Source organism: Giraffa tippelskirchi, chromosome 13 (genome assembly GCF_054371585.1).
Source record: "Giraffa tippelskirchi isolate mGirTip1 chromosome 13, T2T-mGirTip1v1.2.pri, whole genome shotgun sequence".
Taxonomy (NCBI): domain Eukaryota; kingdom Metazoa; phylum Chordata; class Mammalia; order Artiodactyla; family Giraffidae; genus Giraffa; species Giraffa tippelskirchi.
In genome coordinates this window covers 15,840,450-15,859,700 of record NC_137287.1, presented here as the reverse complement: position 1 = coordinate 15,859,700, position 19,251 = coordinate 15,840,450, and the positions used below count along the sequence as shown (strand labels likewise).

General features: G+C 47.3%; 3 protein-coding genes across 7 annotated transcripts in view; 1 reads left to right on the top strand and 2 right to left on the bottom strand.

Moving 5' to 3' along the window:
* TMEM219 (transmembrane protein 219) overlaps positions 1-1,722 on the bottom strand; it is a 49,433-nt gene extending 47,711 nt beyond the window's left edge. For 3 of the 5 annotated variants that reach the window (XM_081553158.1, XM_081553163.1, XM_081553165.1), the window contains exon 1: positions 1,598-1,722. The gene's annotated coding sequence lies outside the window, so the exon portion shown is untranslated. Of the gene's footprint in view, positions 1-1,132 lie in introns of all 5 variants that reach the window. The other 2 variants (XM_081553160.1, XM_081553164.1) reach the window with 1 other exon arrangement.
* A 71-nt stretch (positions 1,723-1,793) lies between these two features.
* On the top strand, positions 1,794-14,969 carry KCTD13 (potassium channel tetramerization domain containing 13). The gene is made up of 6 exons (XM_081553134.1): positions 1,794-2,209; positions 3,590-3,759; positions 11,252-11,341; positions 11,431-11,483; positions 12,172-12,367; positions 14,190-14,969. Exons 1-6 carry the CDS (start codon positions 1,966-1,968, stop codon positions 14,424-14,426), a joined length of 990 nt encoding a protein of 329 aa, XP_081409260.1. The 5' UTR covers positions 1,794-1,965; the 3' UTR covers positions 14,427-14,969.
* A 125-nt stretch (positions 14,970-15,094) lies between these two features.
* Positions 15,095-19,121, bottom strand: ASPHD1 (aspartate beta-hydroxylase domain containing 1). The gene is made up of 3 exons (XM_081553185.1): positions 17,837-19,121; positions 15,904-16,017; positions 15,095-15,359 (listed from the first exon to the last, which is right to left on the bottom strand). The coding sequence occupies exons 1-3, from the start codon at positions 18,714-18,716 to the stop codon at positions 15,250-15,252; spliced, it is 1,104 nt and encodes a 367-aa protein (XP_081409311.1). The 5' UTR covers positions 18,717-19,121; the 3' UTR covers positions 15,095-15,249.
* Between the last annotated feature and the right edge of the window lie 130 nt (positions 19,122-19,251).

The following is a 19,251-nucleotide window of genomic DNA, read 5'->3' as shown; positions in this document are numbered from 1 at the left end:
TTATGTTAGATGATTTTCTTGGAGGGATCGAGAAAAGGGAAGGTTTACTCTAGGTTGGATGGTGTCAGGAAGTGGGGATAGTTCTTTTTGGTTGGTTGGATGGCATCACCGACTCACTGGACATGGGTTTGGGTGGACTCTGGGAGTTGGTGGACAGGAAGGCCTGGCATGCTGCAGTTCATTGGGTCGCAGAGTCGGACATGACTGAGCGACTGAGTTGAACTGAATCCTTTTTTTCATTTTTAAAAATATTTATTTGGACGCACCAAGTCTTAGCTGCAGCATGCAGAATCTTTACTTGTGGCATACAAACTCTTAGTTGCAGCATGTGGGATCTAGCTCCCTCACTAGGGATTGCACCCAGGCCTCCTGCATTTGGAGCACGGAGTCTTAGCCACTGGCAAGTCCCATCTTAATAATTCTTATCTAGAAATTAGGAGGAATGGATCAGGGCTAAAGCTGTACTCAATGAAGGAATAGCAGTCACTCAAGCTGTGGAGGAGAGGGTTCTGTTTGGTCATTTTTGTGGTCTGGGCAATGTTTTGGGTTCAGATATGATCATGGAATGGTCTTTCAACTCATAAGAGACTGGCTTTGTCTGAGGCTGGTGTTCTGTAAAATTGTTTATGCTCAACAGGGCAACACCATAGCCTAGTGGGCCAGGCCCCTTCCCAGCAATACTGAGGTTTCTGAAGGAAGAGTGTAAACTAGCTCCCAGCTACACCTTTTTCTCCTTTTCATCAGCTACATTTGAAAAATCAGAATTGGCAGTCCTTTCATAAAGCATGGACTTTGCAGGTCACCACCAGCCCCAGGACTCCCTAGTACCTTATAACTGGTCCACTCCACTCCTTTACATTCCTGTTCCCTGGCATTTAAATTTGCACCCCCTTCACTAAGCAGAAAAGGAACCAAATAAGCCCAGAGAAAAGTGAGTTGCCTAGGATCACCCAATGAAGTGGTGGCAGGGCGGAAAGTATTCAACTTTCTCATTTCCCTCCAGCGGGCCCCCCGCTAGACATTCAGGTAGCCTGCTAAATCTCTGAGGTGTCAGCCCATCAACCGAATACAGATGGGGGTCCCATAAAAACACTTCTCACCACACTTTATCAACAACGTGTTTCCAGCTTACTTCTTTCCTCAAGGGTTGGGTGTCTTTTGACATCGGCTGGGATTCTAAGACCTTTGCTCCAGCCACCGCTGACCTTTTCTGCTTCTCAACTGTGTCCAGTGAGTTCATGCCTGAGGGTTTCTGTATTTGCCTGTGGCTCTTTCTGCAACTCTGCCCCCTCACACCTGCTCGTGGCCGCTTCTTCTGAGCTTCATTCAGCTCAGTATCACCTCCTCAGAGAAGCCCTCCATGACGACTTACCTCCTCACACTCTGCCTGCTCTAACACTACTGCCACCTCCTCTGTGAGGCCACCCCCTCTATCTCCTTTAAGAGCTTCTATGGTGCTTTGCTCGAAGCTCTTCTCTGTCAACTGCGCGGGGCTGGGAGGCGGCGAACTGTTTCCAATCCCCTGCCTATCTGGGCCAGTGTTCCTTTTATGCCCACGAAGCACTCTGACAGCAGAAACACGCGGCAGAGACAACACTTTCCTCAACAGGCAGGTGGCCACCAGCCTCCTACTTCGGGACCCCAAAAGTGGCGACCAGAGGGCACATCGCTCAGCACCCGGCTCAGCCACAGCCTACCCCGCCAACGGCCCAAGGCTACTACGCATGCTCCGCACTCCAGGCCCCGCGAGGTCGGGGGGCGGGGCCTTGACGCGCCTGCGCAGCTGCTCGCCCGGCTTCCGGGAGGTACCGGCGCAATGGGACGGAAGGCCGGTGTCGCTGAGTAGCGGCGGCGTAGAGGCGTGCGGGCCAGCGGTCCGGTCCGAGCGCTCAGGTTTCGGGGTCTCTGGAGCGGCCAGAGAGCGCGAAGAGAACCTAGGGTCGCTGCCCACCGCCACCACCAGGCATGTCCGCCGAGGCCTCGGGCCCGGCGGCGGCCGAGGCGCCGTCCCTGGAGATCGCTAAGCCCTCGGGTCTCGAGCCTGGCTCCGCCGCCTACGGTCTCAAGCCACTGACCACGAACAGCAAGTACGTGAAGCTGAACGTGGGCGGCTCGTTGCACTACACCACGCTGCGGACCCTTACCGGACAGGACACCAGGCTCAAGGCCATGTTCAGCGGCCGCGCGGAGGTGCTCACTGACGCCGGAGGTACGCGAGCCGCCCTTGCTTACTGTCCTGCATCCTCCAGATCCCGCCTCCCTTTCCCCTAGTCTGTCGTCGCCCAATCTCTTCGTGCCCCTTCTCTCCTACCGTCCAGTCAACTCGTTCTCACCTCCTCCGGCGCCCACATCCCATCTCATCTCCCCTTTCTCATTCATTATCTCCATCCTCCCCCGGTCTTTACCCCCAGCAGTAGTAACCAACATTCATGGACCACCCGCCACCCCCCGCCCCTCCAGCTACTCTGCCAGGCACAGTGGTAAGTGATTAAACATGTCAGCTGAGAATGTTCATTACTGCGTCCCACCGACACTCCCACCCTTCACCCCTCAGCTCAAAAGACTTGGGAACCCGCCATGCTGGCAACAGCATCCTTCCAGGCAACTTTTCATCAGTTTCTTCCACTTGCCGAGCCTTTTGTTCCGCTCTCTTCCTCAGCGCTGCCAACAACTATCCCAGAGTGTTAGAGGATTTTGTCTGTCTCTGTTCTCCTAACGCAGGTCCCTGTACACTCTAGGAATCTATCTATACAGACTGTAGAAGTTGGGGGGGGGGGCTGCTTTTGCTTTGCCAGGGACGCCAGAATGGAGAGTGGACAGTTCTCCTCACCAGGTGAACCTTACCCTCTGGAAGTGTTGCATTCAGCTCCGTCCCCCACATGCCCAAGTGGAACTTTAAAGTTTGATGGGGGGAAGGGGAGATGATTGATTCAGAAGGGGTTAAGAATTATGAAAGCTGGCAAATAGAAATTGGGGAGGTATCGCTCAGCCTTCATATGCCTGAAGGTGAATAATTTTTTTATTGACTAAGTATTTGTAAAATGCCAGTTAGTGTTAGAAATAGTTTGGTAAACAAATCTGGTAAGATAAGTCTTACAGAGTTTTGCTTTTTTTCTGTGTGTGTATGGTTGGGGGGGGCGGGTAGGGGGAGAATAAACAAATATACAAAAAGGAGAGCAAAGCATGTGATTTCAGATAGTAATAAGTTCTATGAAGTTTATAAAGTAGTGAACTGGTGGGTGGGGTAGACATTCTTACTTAATAGAGTGGTCAGAGTTAGCACAAGAGGTTAGGGGTTTATTGATAAGGTTATCTGTAGGTACTTTCTCATGATGAGAATCGTCTCAGTGTAGACCAGACTTGGGAGGGAATTAATTCTCTGTGGCTGGATGTGTTGAAGAAAAAAAAAATAAAAGGCCCATGGGAGAACTCACTGGAGATGTTTTAAAGGGATTTTCTTGGATATGGCAGAGGCCTGAGACAGATTGGTATTCAGATTTGTGGCTTTGGAATCCTTTTTTCATACATATAGTAGTTCTGTGGCCTTCAGCAAAGCCATCCTTTCTCCTGCCTCTCCCCACCCCACCAGGTTGGGTGCTGATTGACCGGAGCGGCCGCCATTTTGGTACAATCCTCAACTACCTGCGGGACGGGTCTGTGCCACTTCCTGAGAGCACCAGAGAACTGGGGGAGCTGCTGGGCGAAGCCCGCTACTACCTGGTGCAGGGACTGATTGAGGACTGCCAGCTGGCACTGCAGGTGAGCATCCCTTCCCCACCTCCTGATTCCCACCCTGATGCCCATGTCCCTGGGAGAGCTGCCCAAGTAGTTAGCTATTAAGATATTAAAGAAAAACAAAAGGAAATATGGGGCAATGACTGGAATGTTGCCTCTGGCCTGACTCTGACTGGCCGTGACCCCAGCGATTTTGGGGGTCCTCTGTATTTCTACTGTCCCACCACCACCTCATGCCAAGACTGCTGGGTTGGTTGAATGACTTCTTTCTCTGCTTCGTACTGTTCCTACCCAGCCAATCCAACTGTTACACTGCCACGGGAATAATGATCCTTAAACATAATCCCAATTTATTCTCTCCTTTGCTCAGCAATCCCAAGTAATGCCCTTGCCCCACTAAGTTAAAAAAAAAAATTCTAAATTTAAATTGTAATATAATGACCTCCATGATCTGGTCCTAACCTGGGAGGCAGCATTCCATCACTTCCATGGTGTTAAGTAACTTTTTTTTCTAGCAATGAAGTACCGTAGAAGCAACCCCTCCCGATAAAACAGGGTTGGGAGTTCCAGAGCCCCATCTGCTGGGCATCTCTTCTGGGGATCTCTTAGAATTCTGAGGAGAAGAGATTGGAAAGGACAGCCAGGAGATATGGGTTAATGTCACCTCCCACACTGCTGACTGAGTGACCTTGAGTGAGTCAATTCCTACCTCTGGCATTCCGTTCTCATGTTCCAGAAGATAGGGAAATGAGAAAAATATGTGCGATATAGTAAGTTTCACAGAAAGCCTTTTATTCTGTTCTATTTTTACAATGTTAAAAGTGTCCTTTCTTTGATGATATAATATTAATAGCTAATAAGAGTTTTCTTTTTTGATGCCCTTTATATACTAAAAAGTGTCAATTATGAACAATTTTCTGTTGTCTTGGGGAATACTTATTGGTCCTTGAAATCCAAAAATATAAAATTCCTTTGGGCAATAGCTGTGTTTGTTTTTCAAGCTTTTTGACTGCATCTCATAGAGAAAAATGCATTTTTTATGTTCATCTTTATATAACCGAGAGCTTCCCAGGTAGCTCAGCTGGTAAAGAATCCGCCTGCAATGCAGGAGACCTGAGTTCGGGTCCTGGGTTGGGAAGATCCCCTGAAGAAGGGAAAGGCTACCCACTCCAGTATTCTGGCCTGGAGAATTCCAGGGACTATATAGTCCATGGGGTCGCAAAGAGTCGGACACGACTGAGTGACTTTCACTCACTTATATAACTGAAGTAAGAGTTTTATAAAATGATACTTGTAGTGAAATACACTCTGATATATTGTTTTCTTTTTTTCTAATGCTATTTGTGATCCATTAAATTTATTTCATGGCCCATTATGGGGTACCACTTGCAGTTGAAAAAACATTAAACTAGATGATTTTGGAAGTGCGTTCCCGTTGGATAGCTTTACATGTATCTAATGTTATCTCATATCCACTGTGGTTAGGGTCTGTTACCTCCTTGTACATTTGTTTGATATAAAAAGAAATGAGGGAAGCTGGGGATACATCCAGGGTCAAAGAACTGTTAAGCAGCAGAGCTCCAAGTCAACCCCAGTTTATCGACTCCCAAGTACAGTACTTTTTCTTCTGTGCTCCAGCTTCCTTCTTTCAAAGTTTTCTCAAGGCTATTCCCATCCTCAACCCACTCAGCTAGAATATGCATGTTTGTTTGGAGGTTTGGGTTTTGTTTTTAAGATTCAGGTACAGACTATTGAGTTCATCATACTTCTCAGTGTGTGCACTTAAACATCTTTAGTCTCTAGCAAATCTTTTCACTTTTCATTTTTCCTTCATTCCCGATCCCCTACCCACTTCCCTTGTCCTCATAGATACCCCTCCAGTTCTAACGTTTTAATATGTTTGCTTGGATTATGTTTGTACCCTTGAAAAACTATAAAGTGTTGCTATGTATACATAAGCATTTTAAATTTCCATAAATGGCTTTGAGCTATGGATTGTGTGTTCTGTTTCTTAATTCAGCACTTTTTCCAAGTTCTGTTCATGCTGCTGTACGTACATTTAGTTCTTTGCTTCTAACTGCTGCACAGGAATCTGATGTGCATTTGTAATATTTTGTTTATACATTCCCCTGAGGTCGGAGACCTAGATTGCCTCCTGCTTCCTGCCCTCACAGATGATGCCACAATGAGCATCTTTGTACCTGTGCCCTTATGGGTCCCGGACCAATGTTTTCACATGATTGTAGCTGGGATTGGAATTGCTGGGCCATAGGACACATACAGATGAATTTCAGCAAGTATCATCTGATTATTCTCCCGAATGGGTCTAGCACTTTATATTGCTGATGAGCAGTGCATAAGGAATCCCATTTCTGCATATCTTCAACTACTCATGGCATCACCCAACATTCTAATTTTGCCCATCTGATTGGTGTAGAGTGATCTAATTTTAATTTGCATGCTTCTGATACTAATTAGATTAAGCATCTTTTCATATACTCACTAGCATTTTTGGTTTCCCCTTCTGTGAGTTGCCAAGTCATAGTCTTTACCAAATTTTCTATTGAATTTCCTTTTTCTTGTTGCTTTGCTGGAGATTCTTACATAGTTTAGTTCCTAGAGAGAATTAAGCTCTATTATTCTAGGGCATATACTTTACATAATAAATTAACTTGTCCTGTGCATATAGAATGGTACTCTTTATCTGACATTTTCAGAAGAGTTGAGAAAATAGTTACTCAGATTATTTGCTGGGTTTTGATATTCAATAAGGAACCGCAGTTAAAGTCTGTTTCAGATAATATTTTCTAGTCAGTTTTAGATGTTGCCAATCATTTCACTTAGAATGTCATCTATCTGTGGCATCTGTTGTCGAACAGAAATTGTTGATTTTTAAAAAAATTATACATAATCATTTATTATTTTTAAAGTGTATATAAGTATTGTAGAAATTAAAAAACACAGATAATCAAAAAAATAAAGTACCAAATACTCTAACGAGTCTTTTCCTGTGTGAGTGTGTTTGCCAAAATATGATTATGGTGTATGTGCTGCTTTGTAATCTGCTTTTTTTGTTTGTTTGTTAATAATTGCCATCTTTACATGTCAGTGAAATTTTGTCTAACATCAAGAGCATGTACAAATTTCTCCTATTTGTTCCAGAAATGTCTGTCATAGCTGGTTCACGTATAAACCAGTACAGTCTAGATCCTTGCATTACATCAGGTTATTATATTTTTTTTCCAACCCAAAGCAGTTCTTTTTTTCTCATAATACTGACCACCAGTTGTCCTGCACAATGACCTACTTTCCAAATTTGCCTGATTTGGTTTGTTAACCCTCACCCTCTCTTGAGTTTCTCTAAACTAGATGGTAGAGTCAAAGGCTTGATATGAAAAATTTTGATTAGAAAACATTTAAGGTAATGTTACATATTTCATACTGTGTTATATCAAGACCTATAGTATTGTTAATATGATCCATCATTATTGATGCTCAGAATTGGCCACTAGATTCAGGTGGTGATGGTTTGATCCTTCATTGTAGTTCCATTCCTTTGTTGCCAACTATAAAGTAATTTAGGTACTTCATGAATGGCAGTTATCTGTCAACCACACATCAATTGTTAATTCTCACCAGAATCAATAGTTTCATTAGTGTTTTAGAATAATTATAATTCCTTCAACATTACATGGAATTATTTATAAAATCATGCTTTTCATTGTCAACTGGAGAGACTCTTAAATTTAATATATTCAAATTCCTCTTCTTTTTTTTTTTCTCCACAAGATCCTTTTAGGATCTTGTTTAAGTTTATGCTGTATTTTTTATTAGCTTTATAGTTATATCTTTTGTATTTGGAATTCACTGTTGTAATGTGAATTATGAAGAGATTTAACTTTTTTGTCCTCTGTGGAGAGGACAGTGCCATCCACTGCACAACCTGTGGTAGCCAGTATCGGAGAGAGCCACCGGCAGTTTTTTTTGCCTCTTGCTTTTATTCAGGTTCTTGTTCAGTCCCTTCCCACACTGGATAGGGCTGACCTGTGTAACCAGTAGGAGACTGCAGAGGTGATAGTGTGTGACTTCTAAAGCTAGGTCATAAAAGACATAGCAGCTTCTGCCTCTCTCGGATCACTCACTGTGGGGAAGCCAGTTGCCATGTGAGCATCCTCAAGCAGTCCTAGGGAGACTTCCACTTGATGAGGAACTGAAGCTTCCTGCTCACGACCAGCACAGACTGTCAGCCAAATGGGTGAGCTATCCCAGAACTGGGTCCTCTAGGCCCATTCAAGTCTTTAGATAACGACAACCCTAGTCAACACATGGACTCAAACTTTGCGAGAGACCCTGGGCCAGGACCACCTAACTAAGCCAAGCTCAAGTTCCCGACCCACAGAAACTGTGTGAGATAATAAATGTTTATTGTTTTAAGCTGCTAAGTTTGTACTAATTTATTACCTAGTAACAGATAACTGATTGTGGTATCTGGAATGCAATTCTGCCAGAAGAAAACCTAAAATGTGGGAGTGGCTTTAGAACTGCAGAGTGGGCAGAAGCTGGAAGGACTTTGAGAAGAGTATTAAGAAAAGCCTAAAAAGCTTTAGAGTATCCATAGAAGTCTGATGACCTTTGAGGAGGCTGCAGTGTGGAATGTTTTTCCTGGAAAGTGGTGGAAAGGGGATCCTTGTTACATAGTGGCAGAAGTAGCAACACTGTCTCTGATAGTAATATATTAATAGAAAGTAGAAAACATACCTAATGAACTGGGTGATGTAGCAAAGAAATTTCCAGACAGAATGTTAGGCGCCACAGGTTTCTTGTTGCTTATACTAAAACAGAAGAGAGGGTAAGCAAAAGGAAAAAGAATTGAACACAAAGGAGCCAGTAATTTGGGGATGGGGGGGCACTTGAACATCCCCAGCCTTTCAAACAACAACTGATGTTAAAATTAACAAATTGCTTCCAGGCAAAGAAAAAATACAGAGCATTCTCAGTATGATATGGTCTAAAGATGAAGCTGAGGATGCAATTGTGAAATCCTTTGTTAAGACCTCAGAATATCTAAGAAGATGCCTCAGAATCATTCAGTCAAATGATAGCTCTTCTAAGAAGCTTAAAGCTATTGTCAGGCAGCAGTCTCAGCATAAGCTCAAAGTAGAGAAGAGCTCATTTCACGAAGTTGTGTGGGTGTGGTTTTTGTCTAATGAACTGAACCCCGGACTGACAGTTCAGTTCGGTTGCTCAGTTGTGTCTGACTCTTCGTGACCCCATGGACTGCAGCACACCACCCTTCCCCGTCCATCACCAACTCCCGGAGCTTGCTCAAACTCATGTCCATCGAGTTGGTGATGCCATCCGGTCATCTCATCCTCTGTCATCCCTTTCCCCTCCTGCCTTCAATCTTTCCCAGCATCAGGGTCCTTTCCAGTGAGTCACAAGACACCCATTAAGTTTTTAAGGGAATTATATTGGCAGAAACACTGCCAGCTTAGACTGAAAGGGACAGAGACAATACAAGAGGAAAAGAAACCTTTGGACCTCCAAAAGTTGTACAGGCAAAAAGCAGACTAAAGAAACTATGGAGCTGCACTGAAATGATCACAACATTGTTAATTGCCTATACTCCAGTATACAAGAAAAGTTAAAAAAAAACTAACAAACTGTGGAGCTGCAAACATGGATTGATTGTCTTGCATGGAAAAGGAAGAGTGACTCAGGTTAGAGCCAAGAGCCATAGAGAAGAATCACCAGCTTCTGTGCATCAGCGCTGTAATGGAATGGGACTTTGGGGGATCTTAGGAAGAGGTGGTGAGTATGTTTTGCATATGAGAGGGATTTGAATCAATGGGGGCCAAAAGATGGATTGTGGAGTCATCCTCCAAGGCAATCCTTAGTGATTCTTACTCCCTAGCATTCATTACCTTGTGTTGTTCCCTTCCACATTGAATAGGGCTAACAAAACTAGATCATAAAAGACTGTGAGGGGACTTATCTGGTGGCCCAGTGGTTAAGACTCTGCCTTGGAATGCAGGGAACACAGGTTCAATCCCTGGTCAGGGAACTAAGATCCCACATGCTTCAGGGCAACTACTGAACCGAAATGCCACAGCTCCTGAGCCTGTGTGCTGGAATAAAAGATCCCACCTGCTGCAACTAAAACCAATGCAGCCAAATAAATATTTTAAAAAAAAAAAAGGCCTCTACTTTGCTCTCTCTTGGATTACTTGCTCTGGAGAAGCCAGCAGCCATATTGTGAGGACACTCAAGTAACCCATCACAGAGGTCCAAATGACAGGGGTCAAATATTTCCTGCCAATAGCCAGCATGAACTTGCCAGCCATATGAATAAGCTTTGTGAGAAACAAATCCTTCAGACGAAGACAGCCTCAGATTACTGCAACCCCAGCTGACTTGACTGTAACCTCGTGAGAGACCCTGTGCCAAAAGCATTCAGCTAAGCCATTCCTGAATTCCTGACCCATAGAAATGGATAATAAGTATTTGTTGTTGATTTAAGCTGTTTGGTTTTGGAGCAGTTTGTTACACAGCAATAACTAATACACACTCGCCCTCACTGATTTGTGATGTTCTCTCTATAAATAACAGTTTTCATTTTATATATATATATACAGATATATCAGTCTGTTTCCAAGTTCTCTATTGTATTGTTTTTGTTTGTTTCCACACAAGACCTACACTGTTTTCATTATTGTGGCTTTGTAAGGTAGTTAAATATGTGGGAGGGTCAATCTCCTCTTTCTTGACTCTTTTTAAAAATTGACCTAAGTAATAGAATTGTTCTTCCATATTAATTTTAGTAAAAGCCTTAGGCATTTCTAAAAAAAAAATTCTGGAATTTGTATTAGAATTACACATCTAGTTTTTAGGTTGGGGGAGGTGAGAAGGGTTTTGGCATGAGGATTCTCAAAGGCAGAGAAGAGGAAAGAAACCTCTGTATCTGGTTCTAATTCTCCCTCCAACCTCCCACCCAGCCCCATTCATTCATTCACCAGATATTTATTGAGCATCTACTGTGTACTAGGTACTTATTCTCTAGAAAGAGACTATGAGCAAATGTACCAAAAAATGCGAAAATGTGAGGACCTGAGTGCCATGAAGAAAGTGAATGGAGAGTGTGAAAAGGAAGAAGTAGAGAAGGCTACTTAGCCAGGGAGCCTAGGGAGGAGGACCAGTACCCTCCTAGGGGCACTAATTGCATCGATGTCTGAATGGCATGAAGGGGCCAGCCATACAGACAGCTGAGTGCTGGCCGTTGCTGGCAGTGGCAGCAGCAAAGGGCCCGGGGGGGCACAAGCTGGATGCAGGAAGGAACAGGCGGGGCTCAGCCCGGCAGGCAGGGGAGTGGCGGAGCTGAGATCAGAGAGTTCACACGTGGACCACTGAGGAGTCTGGATTTTCTTCCCAGAGGCGACAAGCAGTGTTGGAAAGCTCTTAGGCAGGGGAGCGAGTGACCTTTGGTTGTGCTGTTAATCACCTTCCGCTTCTTCTCCAGCAAAAAAGGGAGAACGTGTCCCCGCTGTGCCTCATCCCCACGGTGACATCTCCCCGGGAGGAGCAGCAGCTCCTGGCCAGCACCTCCAAGGTGAGGCCCCTGAGCCCTGTAGGGTGGAGGCTGGGCGCCTGTTCCGGCAGCCTGACCCCCACCCTTCTCCACCCTCTTTTCCCCAACAGCCCGTGGTGAAGCTCCTGCACAACCGCAGTAACAACAAGTACTCCTACACCAGGTGACCCCCTCGGAGGTGGGGAAGTGCAGTGGGTGGAACCCTGGGCTCCAGCATAACCCTGCTCCTGGCCCATGGGGAGAGTTATGGTCACACAGGAGGTGTGGAAGGAATCCTGCCTGGATGCAAATTCCAGCTTTGCCACTTACCCCCTGGGGACTTTGGAGAGGTCATTTTCACTTGTGAGCTTCAGGTTTTTGGGTTTTTTTTTGAGCTTCAGTTTTATCGGTAAACTGGGGTCCCAGTGAGGATTAGATAATAGTGACTAGCGTTTCCTAAGTGCTTGCTTTATAAGAGGCATGGCTCTTTAAGTGCTTTACATATATTTACTCACATGAACCTCACAGTCGTTGGAAGTAGTTATTGTTGTGATCTCCATTTTACAGATGAGGCAATTGAGGCAGCAAAAGGTGAAGTAATTTGCTCGGTATCACTCAGTTAAAAAGAGGTGGAGCGAGGAGGTCTGGTGAGGCCACTTGCCTCCGGAACCTGCACGGGTAGCTCCCTCTGCTGTGCTGGAACTTGCTGAACAAATGCTGCTTCCTTTTCAAGGCCTGCTGGGCACCAACCTCCTAGGCAGGACGAGAGTGCTGGGTCTCAGGGTCCCTAAGCTGGGGTGGGGACGGGGGGTTGCAGAACAGAGGGAGGGAAGCCCATCGTGCTGAGGCCTCCTGGCCCCCCTGGTCCTCAGCACTTCGGATGACAACCTACTTAAGAACATCGAGCTGTTTGACAAACTGGCCCTGCGCTTCCACGGGCGGCTGCTTTTCCTCAAGGATGTTCTGGGGGACGAGATCTGCTGCTGGTCTTTCTACGGGCAGGGCCGCAAAATCGCCGAGGTGTGCTGCACCTCCATTGTCTATGCCACGGAGAAGAAGCAGACCAAGGTCAGATGGGGTTCGGGCCCTGGTTAGGGAGGGCTGTGGCGGTGGGCAGGATCAGCACCCTGGACAGAGGTAGCTCATCCAGTCAGGCCTGGGAAATCCATCAGTGGGAATCAGGAGCTGGAGTTCCAAGTTTTGGGGGTCTTAGCTCTGTAACCTTGGGCAAGTCATTTTAACTTTCTGTGGGTCTCTGCTTCTCTACCTGTGAAAGGAGGGTGTTGTATTAGAATGGGATTCTTAATCTAGGCCAGTTGGGTTTCAAGGCTATCTTGAAAGAATATGTGGTTTGGGGTTTTGTGTGTGCATTTTTCTGTGTAGAAGGACCGTACCTGTCATTAGACTCTCAGAAGGATCTAATGACCCAGAGTAGGTTCTTAAAACTTCAAGTGTTTGGAACACACTGAGATCGTAGGCCTTGAGTTATTACCATGGCAACCATCATTAGAGACTTTCTAAGCACTGCAAGAGGCTTGAAACCAAGGTAAATGAGATGCTGAGTAAAGAACAAGCCCTCTGTCATGACATCTGTCTGTGAAGATCTTATCACCCTGGTCCCTCCGACCTTGACACGAAGGGTGTGCCTCAGATACACAGGAGATCTTGGAAGTCTCTAAGCACCCAGTGCTATTTCACACCTCGCTGCCTTTGCACACACCGTTCCCTCTTAGGATTGTATTTCCTCATTCCTGTCTGCTTTTAGTGAACTTGTGCTTAATCTTTAAGACCTAAGTCAAGCATCAGTTCCTTTGGGACAACTTAGCTCATGAATTTTCAAGACAACCACCCCAAAAAAGTTGGTCCTACACCCCTTGCAGCTAAACACAGCGTTGATTGTAGTCTGCTCGGGATGGGGCCGTGGAGGGTGTTTACTTCAGCAGCAAGGGGTTAGCTTCTTGAGAGCAGAGCTGTATCTTTTTTCCCCTATCTCTCTAGCACTAGCCAGGCTTTTTATCACACTATAGAAGCTAGTAAACATTTATTGAAAGTGTGAATGAATGAATAACCCAATTTCCAAGTAGCTTCCTCTGTAGTTGGGAAGACAGGAAGATAAACCAGTAATGAGAATGCAGCTCATTAAAGTTTGTTTATATCCCTCCAAGTCACACAAAGGGAACACTTAACCACCTCTTCATCCCTTTCTACTCTTCTTCACTCTGCCTCATTGCTTTGGCCTTGCTGCTGATCTAAATATACACTAAGCACACTCCTGCCCCAGAATTCTTACACTTGCTGTTCTCTTCTCAGACTGATCTTTCTCTAGTTCATCTGGTTCCTTCCCTCCCTTCTTTTGGCTGTTGGTCAAATGTCACCTCAGTGAGGGCTTCTCTGAGCTCTGTCTTTAAAGTTGTAACATTCCTCCCCTTTTCCTGCTATAACTTTTCCATAACATTTATCATTATCTGACACTTTATATCTTATTACATGTATGTCTGGGTCCTCATCCTAGAATGTAAACTTCCTGAGGACAGGAAGTTTGCCTGTTTTATTCACTGCTATATTCCCCAGTGCCTAGAATAATGCCTGGTACTGTGCAGTCACTCAGTAAATATTTGTCAAATGAAAAAAAAAAAACCAAGAGTCTTAGCAACAAAGGACAAAGCAAATAACTCTGCCTGACTTCAGAGCTGGACCTCACAGCATAAGCATGACTTTGCTAAGTAAACACATTGCAAAGAGGACAGTCCAGGCTCAAGGAACCTGTGACTGTAGAGGCTAGGCGACTACAGAGGCTAGGAGGCCTGCCAGTGCAGGAGCAGCCTGGGGGAGGGGTTGGCTGTGTAGTCGGGCCAGAAGGAGGGAGCTGGGGGTTGCTGGCCTTTTGCAGGTGGAATTCCCAGAGGCCCGGATCTTTGAGGAGACCCTGAACATCCTGATCTACGAGACTCCCCGAGGCCCAGACCCAGCCCTCCTGGAGGCCACAGGGGGTGCAGCTGGAGGTGGCGGGGCCAGCCGAGGGGAGGATGAAGAGAACCGAGAGCACCGTGTCCGCAGGATCCACGTCCGCCGCCACATCACCCACGATGAGCGTCCTCACGGCCAACAGATTGTCTTCAAGGACTGAGTTTTGCCCTGAATTTTCCTCTAGCCACTGGGACCCGAGTCCCTCTCTCTTTTCCTCTTCCCCTTCCCAGATCTTTACCCGGGCTTTGCTGGCCAAGTCGTGGGTCTCCCTTCCATCCCTTCATCACATGGTACAGTTCACTTTGGCCCTTTTCCATCCATTCCCACCTCGTTGCTAACCACACGGTACATTCCAGCCCCTCCCCTCAGAGGCCTTCAGAAAGCCTACGTTCGTTCCTTCATCCCCATCCTTGTCCTGCCCTCGCCCCTCACCAGCTGGTTCAGAAGGATTTAGAATTCCCTTTCTCTTTTTTTAGTACATCGTACACGCCAAAGTGTCAAGCCAGCCCGTAATAACACCCGCCGCGTTCTGAGCCGCCTCCTCACCATTGTGCAGGGTTGTTTGCTCCCTCCTCCTCCCCACCACCCTCCCTGCTTCCTTAATACTAGGCTGGCCTGGGCCTGCACCAGCTTAGCATCTTCCCAATTTGTTTCATATTATTTATTATTTTAATTTTCTATTAAATTATTGGAATAAAGTCGAGTTGAGGGTCTGGTGCTGGCTCCCAGGAAGATAGCTTGTTTAGGGAGACACCTGGATGGGAGAAGAGACAAACCCTTGCCCCTAGCCTTTCCCTGGGCTGGCAGCTGGGAAGAAAGTAGTCAGGAGAGGATGTAAAATCTATATTTCAGTGTTCCCTGGCCAGTTCCCACCCTCAGCCCCACCCCACCCACTGCAGTGGAGAGGCAGTTCTGGCTACCACTCAAGCCATCTCTGAGTGCAGCCTGTCTCCAGCCCGGATGTCTAAAAGGAGCAGCTTCCTTCAAGGGTCTGGTGCAAAGACAAAGTCAAGGGCCTGGCGTTCGGCCCCAGCCACGTTGGGATGCCAGAGGTCCACGATGAAGACCACTCGAGGCCCATCTTCGGGAGAGCCTAGGGCACATGGGGATGGAGACAGCAGAACAGCTGACATTAAGTACTTACAGGCCAGAACACTTACCAAATACTCAGAAAGGCAGACACTATGCAAATAAGTGCCAGACACTGTTCTAATCCCTTACGTGTATTAGCTCTTAATCATCAAAACAAACTAGGAGATAGTACCATAAGCATTCCCATTTTATACAAAGTAACTGAGGCACAAAGAGGTTAAGTAACTTGCCTGAGGTCACACTGCTAGTAAGTGCCAGAGGGAGGACAGGAACCCAGGTGGTCCGGTTCGAGGGTCTGGTGCCACGAACCACTTGGCTGTGCACTTACATTAACTTATTTAATCCTTACAGTCACCTGACAAAGAAGGGGGTTGCCCCATTTTCCAGGTGATTGGAGAAGTTATGTGACTTGTTCAAGGTCATGCAACTGGGGAATAGTGGTGTAGGGCAGGAAGCCAGTTGGGTCCAATTCTGCAGCCTCTATAGTCTAATCCTGTTCACTCTTCAGTCCCTCATCCCTCCTGGCAGAATGGGAGCCCCATTACCGTTATGAGCCACTGTGTGTAGGAAGGAGTCATCCACCAGGAGACAGTGTCCCTCAGCCCAGCACTGGGGCTCACCCCCAACCACCAGCTCACAACCAGGGGGAATCTTCAGGCCTGTAGAAAGAGATGCAGACCTCCAAATTCCTGCCTCCATTGAAGAGGCCCACCCCCTTAAGTCAAAAAACAGAATCTGAGAATCTTACATGCCAGGTTCTATGGTTTTATGACCACCTGATTCAAAGAGCTGACTCACTGGAAAAGACTCGGATGATGGGAAAGATTAAAGGCAAAGGAGAAGGGGGTGGCAGAGGATGAGATGGTTAGATAGCATCACCGGCTCAATGGACATGAATTTGAGCAAACTCTGGGAGATGATAGTGAAAGACGGGAGCCTGGCAGGCTGCAGTCCGTGGGATCACAAAAGAGTCGGACACGACTTAGCGACTGGCCAACACAACAACAAATGGTGTTCCCTTGGTCTCTGGAAGGTGACCCATGTAAAATTACAATACAGTAGTGGATGAGAGGAAATGCTAGGAGACGGGAAACACAGTGCAAACGCAATCTGTTTTGTTTCAGAGAAAAGGGAAGGCTTCCTAAAGGAACCAGCCTCCCTTCTTGGGCTTCTGTCAGTTTAGCTAAAGAACCCTCTCTGTGTTAGGTCCTCTCTCCCCAAAAAGTATAAAGCAAAGGGCTCCATCCTGCGGAGGACCACACAGTGGGGTGCAGAAAACTGAGGAGCCAACTCAAATAATGGGGAATAGGAAGACATCCCAGAGGAGGTGTGACATTTGAAAGTGTGAGTTGTGAAGGCTAATTAGGAGTTTCCCAGGAGGTGATAAAGGGGGAAAGACATCCTAGGTTAAGAGCATGCATGTGGCATCTGCCAGGACCAGCCAGAAGGCCTTCATAATTTAGGGCATGGTGGAAGGGAAGGGAAAGAAGGGAACAGGTGGGAGAAGAGGAAAGAAAAGAGCTGAACTTGATCCAGGTCTCTTCAAAGACAGTGTCCTTTAAAGTATAGAACACATTGAACTGGTAGCACAGGAGATGACTGTAGGCAAAACGAGGTCATGGCATTAAATAACTTACCAGAAAATGAGGTGTTTTTTTTTTCCTCATTTTCTTTCAACCTTTAAAACATTGAAAATCTCAGGATGATGCTAACATAACTTGAACACCCCTACTAACATTGCTGCTTTTTATTTTGGAGTGTACCATGTGGCTTATGGGATCTTAGTTCCTTGACTAGGGACTGAACCCAGGCCTTCAGCAGTGAAAACACAAAGTCCCTGGTGGCTCAGTGGTGAAGATTCTGCCTGCCAATGCAGGAGACGCAGGTTCTACCCCTGGGTCGGAAAGATTCCCTGGAGAAGGAAACGGCAACCCACTCCAGTATTCTTGCCTGGGAAGTCCCATTGACAGAAGAGCCTGGCAGGCTACAGTCCACGAGGTCGCACAACTTAGCAACATTTACAACCACTAGACTGCTGGAGAATTCCCAACATTGCTCCTTTTTAAAGGAGGAGAATGTAAGGTTCAGTCTCAAGACTAGAATATTTTGCTAGAAGTTTTCAAGCTTTTTTTTTTTTTTTAAGTTTTATCTTGTCTTATGAATAACTTCTATTTAGGGCAAGTAATACTGATCATCATTGTTCTATAAAGATGCCTTCTAATAAGTAAAACAAGACATGAGGGGAAGTCAATATGAAGAAACAGGACAGGTGGTAAATGACTGTGGGAACCTTGTGAGGGTGGCTTTCTGATCACTGAAGCTCAAGAAATGCTGCTGTGGGCAATAGGGAGTCATGGAAGACTTCTGAGAAGAAAGGCACAATCAGAATCACAGTGTAGAAAGCTAGGATGCAGAGGAGAGAGTCTGGAGGGGAAATCGTGGAGGCAAGGAGGTGGTCTGTAAGCAGCATCCACTTACCCAGATGACATCTGACGCGGGCATTGGTGGGCCCACAGCGGCCCTCGAGCCGGGCGCCGGGCAGGAGGACGGAGAAGCCAGCATTGCCGAAAGTGTTGGCACTCATAAAGCTTCGCAGCCCCCTCAGTGCCCGATAGGCCCCCGGGCACCGGCGGCAGTTGCTGGGTTGGCAGCGGCCTGCTTGGTATAGCAGGAGCTGGTAGCACCCAGGGGCCAGGGGTGGGGACCAGCCCCGAGGCGGAGGAGTTGTCCCTGAGAAGTCCCAGCTCACAGCCCCAAAATCCCGCAGGATAGCAGGGAAGCTACTCTCCAGGAGCTCCACATCATGCCGCTGGGCCTCCCGGGGCACGAAGGGGGCAGAGGGCAGGTCTGGCAGGAAAAGCAGGCCTGGGCGCTGGATGCCCAGGACCCCTGGCCCTCCCCCCGGGCTGGGGCCACCCTGAGCCGCCCGCCTCACCCTACCCATCCCTGCCCAAGAGTAGCGCCTGGCGTAGGCCCGAAGGCGACGGCTCACTAGGCCTTCCGTCCTGGGTCCTTCTCCGGACTCTCCAGAGCGGCCTGGACTTGGCCTGCCGGCTTCAGAGCACCCTCCAGGCCTACCACTGACAGCCCCAGCCCGACTTCCAGCCCCCAGGGCCTGCATGTCTTGGGAGCCCAGGCGGTAGCAATACCAGAGGAAAAGGGAAGTGAGGGCTCCAAGGAGCAAGGTAAGGGCAGAAGAGGCCAGAGGCAATGGCCATGCAGGCATGATGGGCAGGGAGGCCCTGGCCAAGAGGCCTGGGGCATCCTCCAGACCCCAGTTCCCCTGTCCCCCCAATTCTCCACCGGTTCCCTCCATGGCTGCTCCCTGGTTACTCCCTGCGCTGTTTCCTCGCCACATTCCTACTCTTGATTCTCTCTCCTTCTGAGGTCCTGTTGCCACCTTATACTTCTTCCTTTCTCCCTCCCTTCATGTACCTCTAACCCTTCTTTTCTCTCTTTCTACCTCTCTCTCTCTTCTCTACTTCTTTCTCCTTCCAATTCTCTCCTCTTTCTATTTTGCCTCTTTCCTCCTCTTCTTTCTCCTTCCGGCAGTTTCCTCTCTCCAGTCAGTCTCTCCTTTCTCCCCCTCTCCTTTCTTCTCTCCTCCTCCACCACCTTCCCACCCCACCTCTTTTCGCTCTCTCTTTTCCTCCCCCTGCCCGCTTTTCCTTCCAGCTTCCCCAGACAGCACTTCCTACCCAACCTGGACCCGCAGCCCCGGGAAGGGAACGCAATCAGCCGTCCTCTGCAGCGACTTCTCTCTGCTTCCTCCCCCTTCTCTCCTGCCTGCCCTCGCTTCTCATTCGACCCGACCCACGGCTTCGCTCTCTCTCCCGCTACCCCCTCCCCACCTCTCTCCTACTCGCTCCTTTCTCGGCTCCCACTCACCCTGA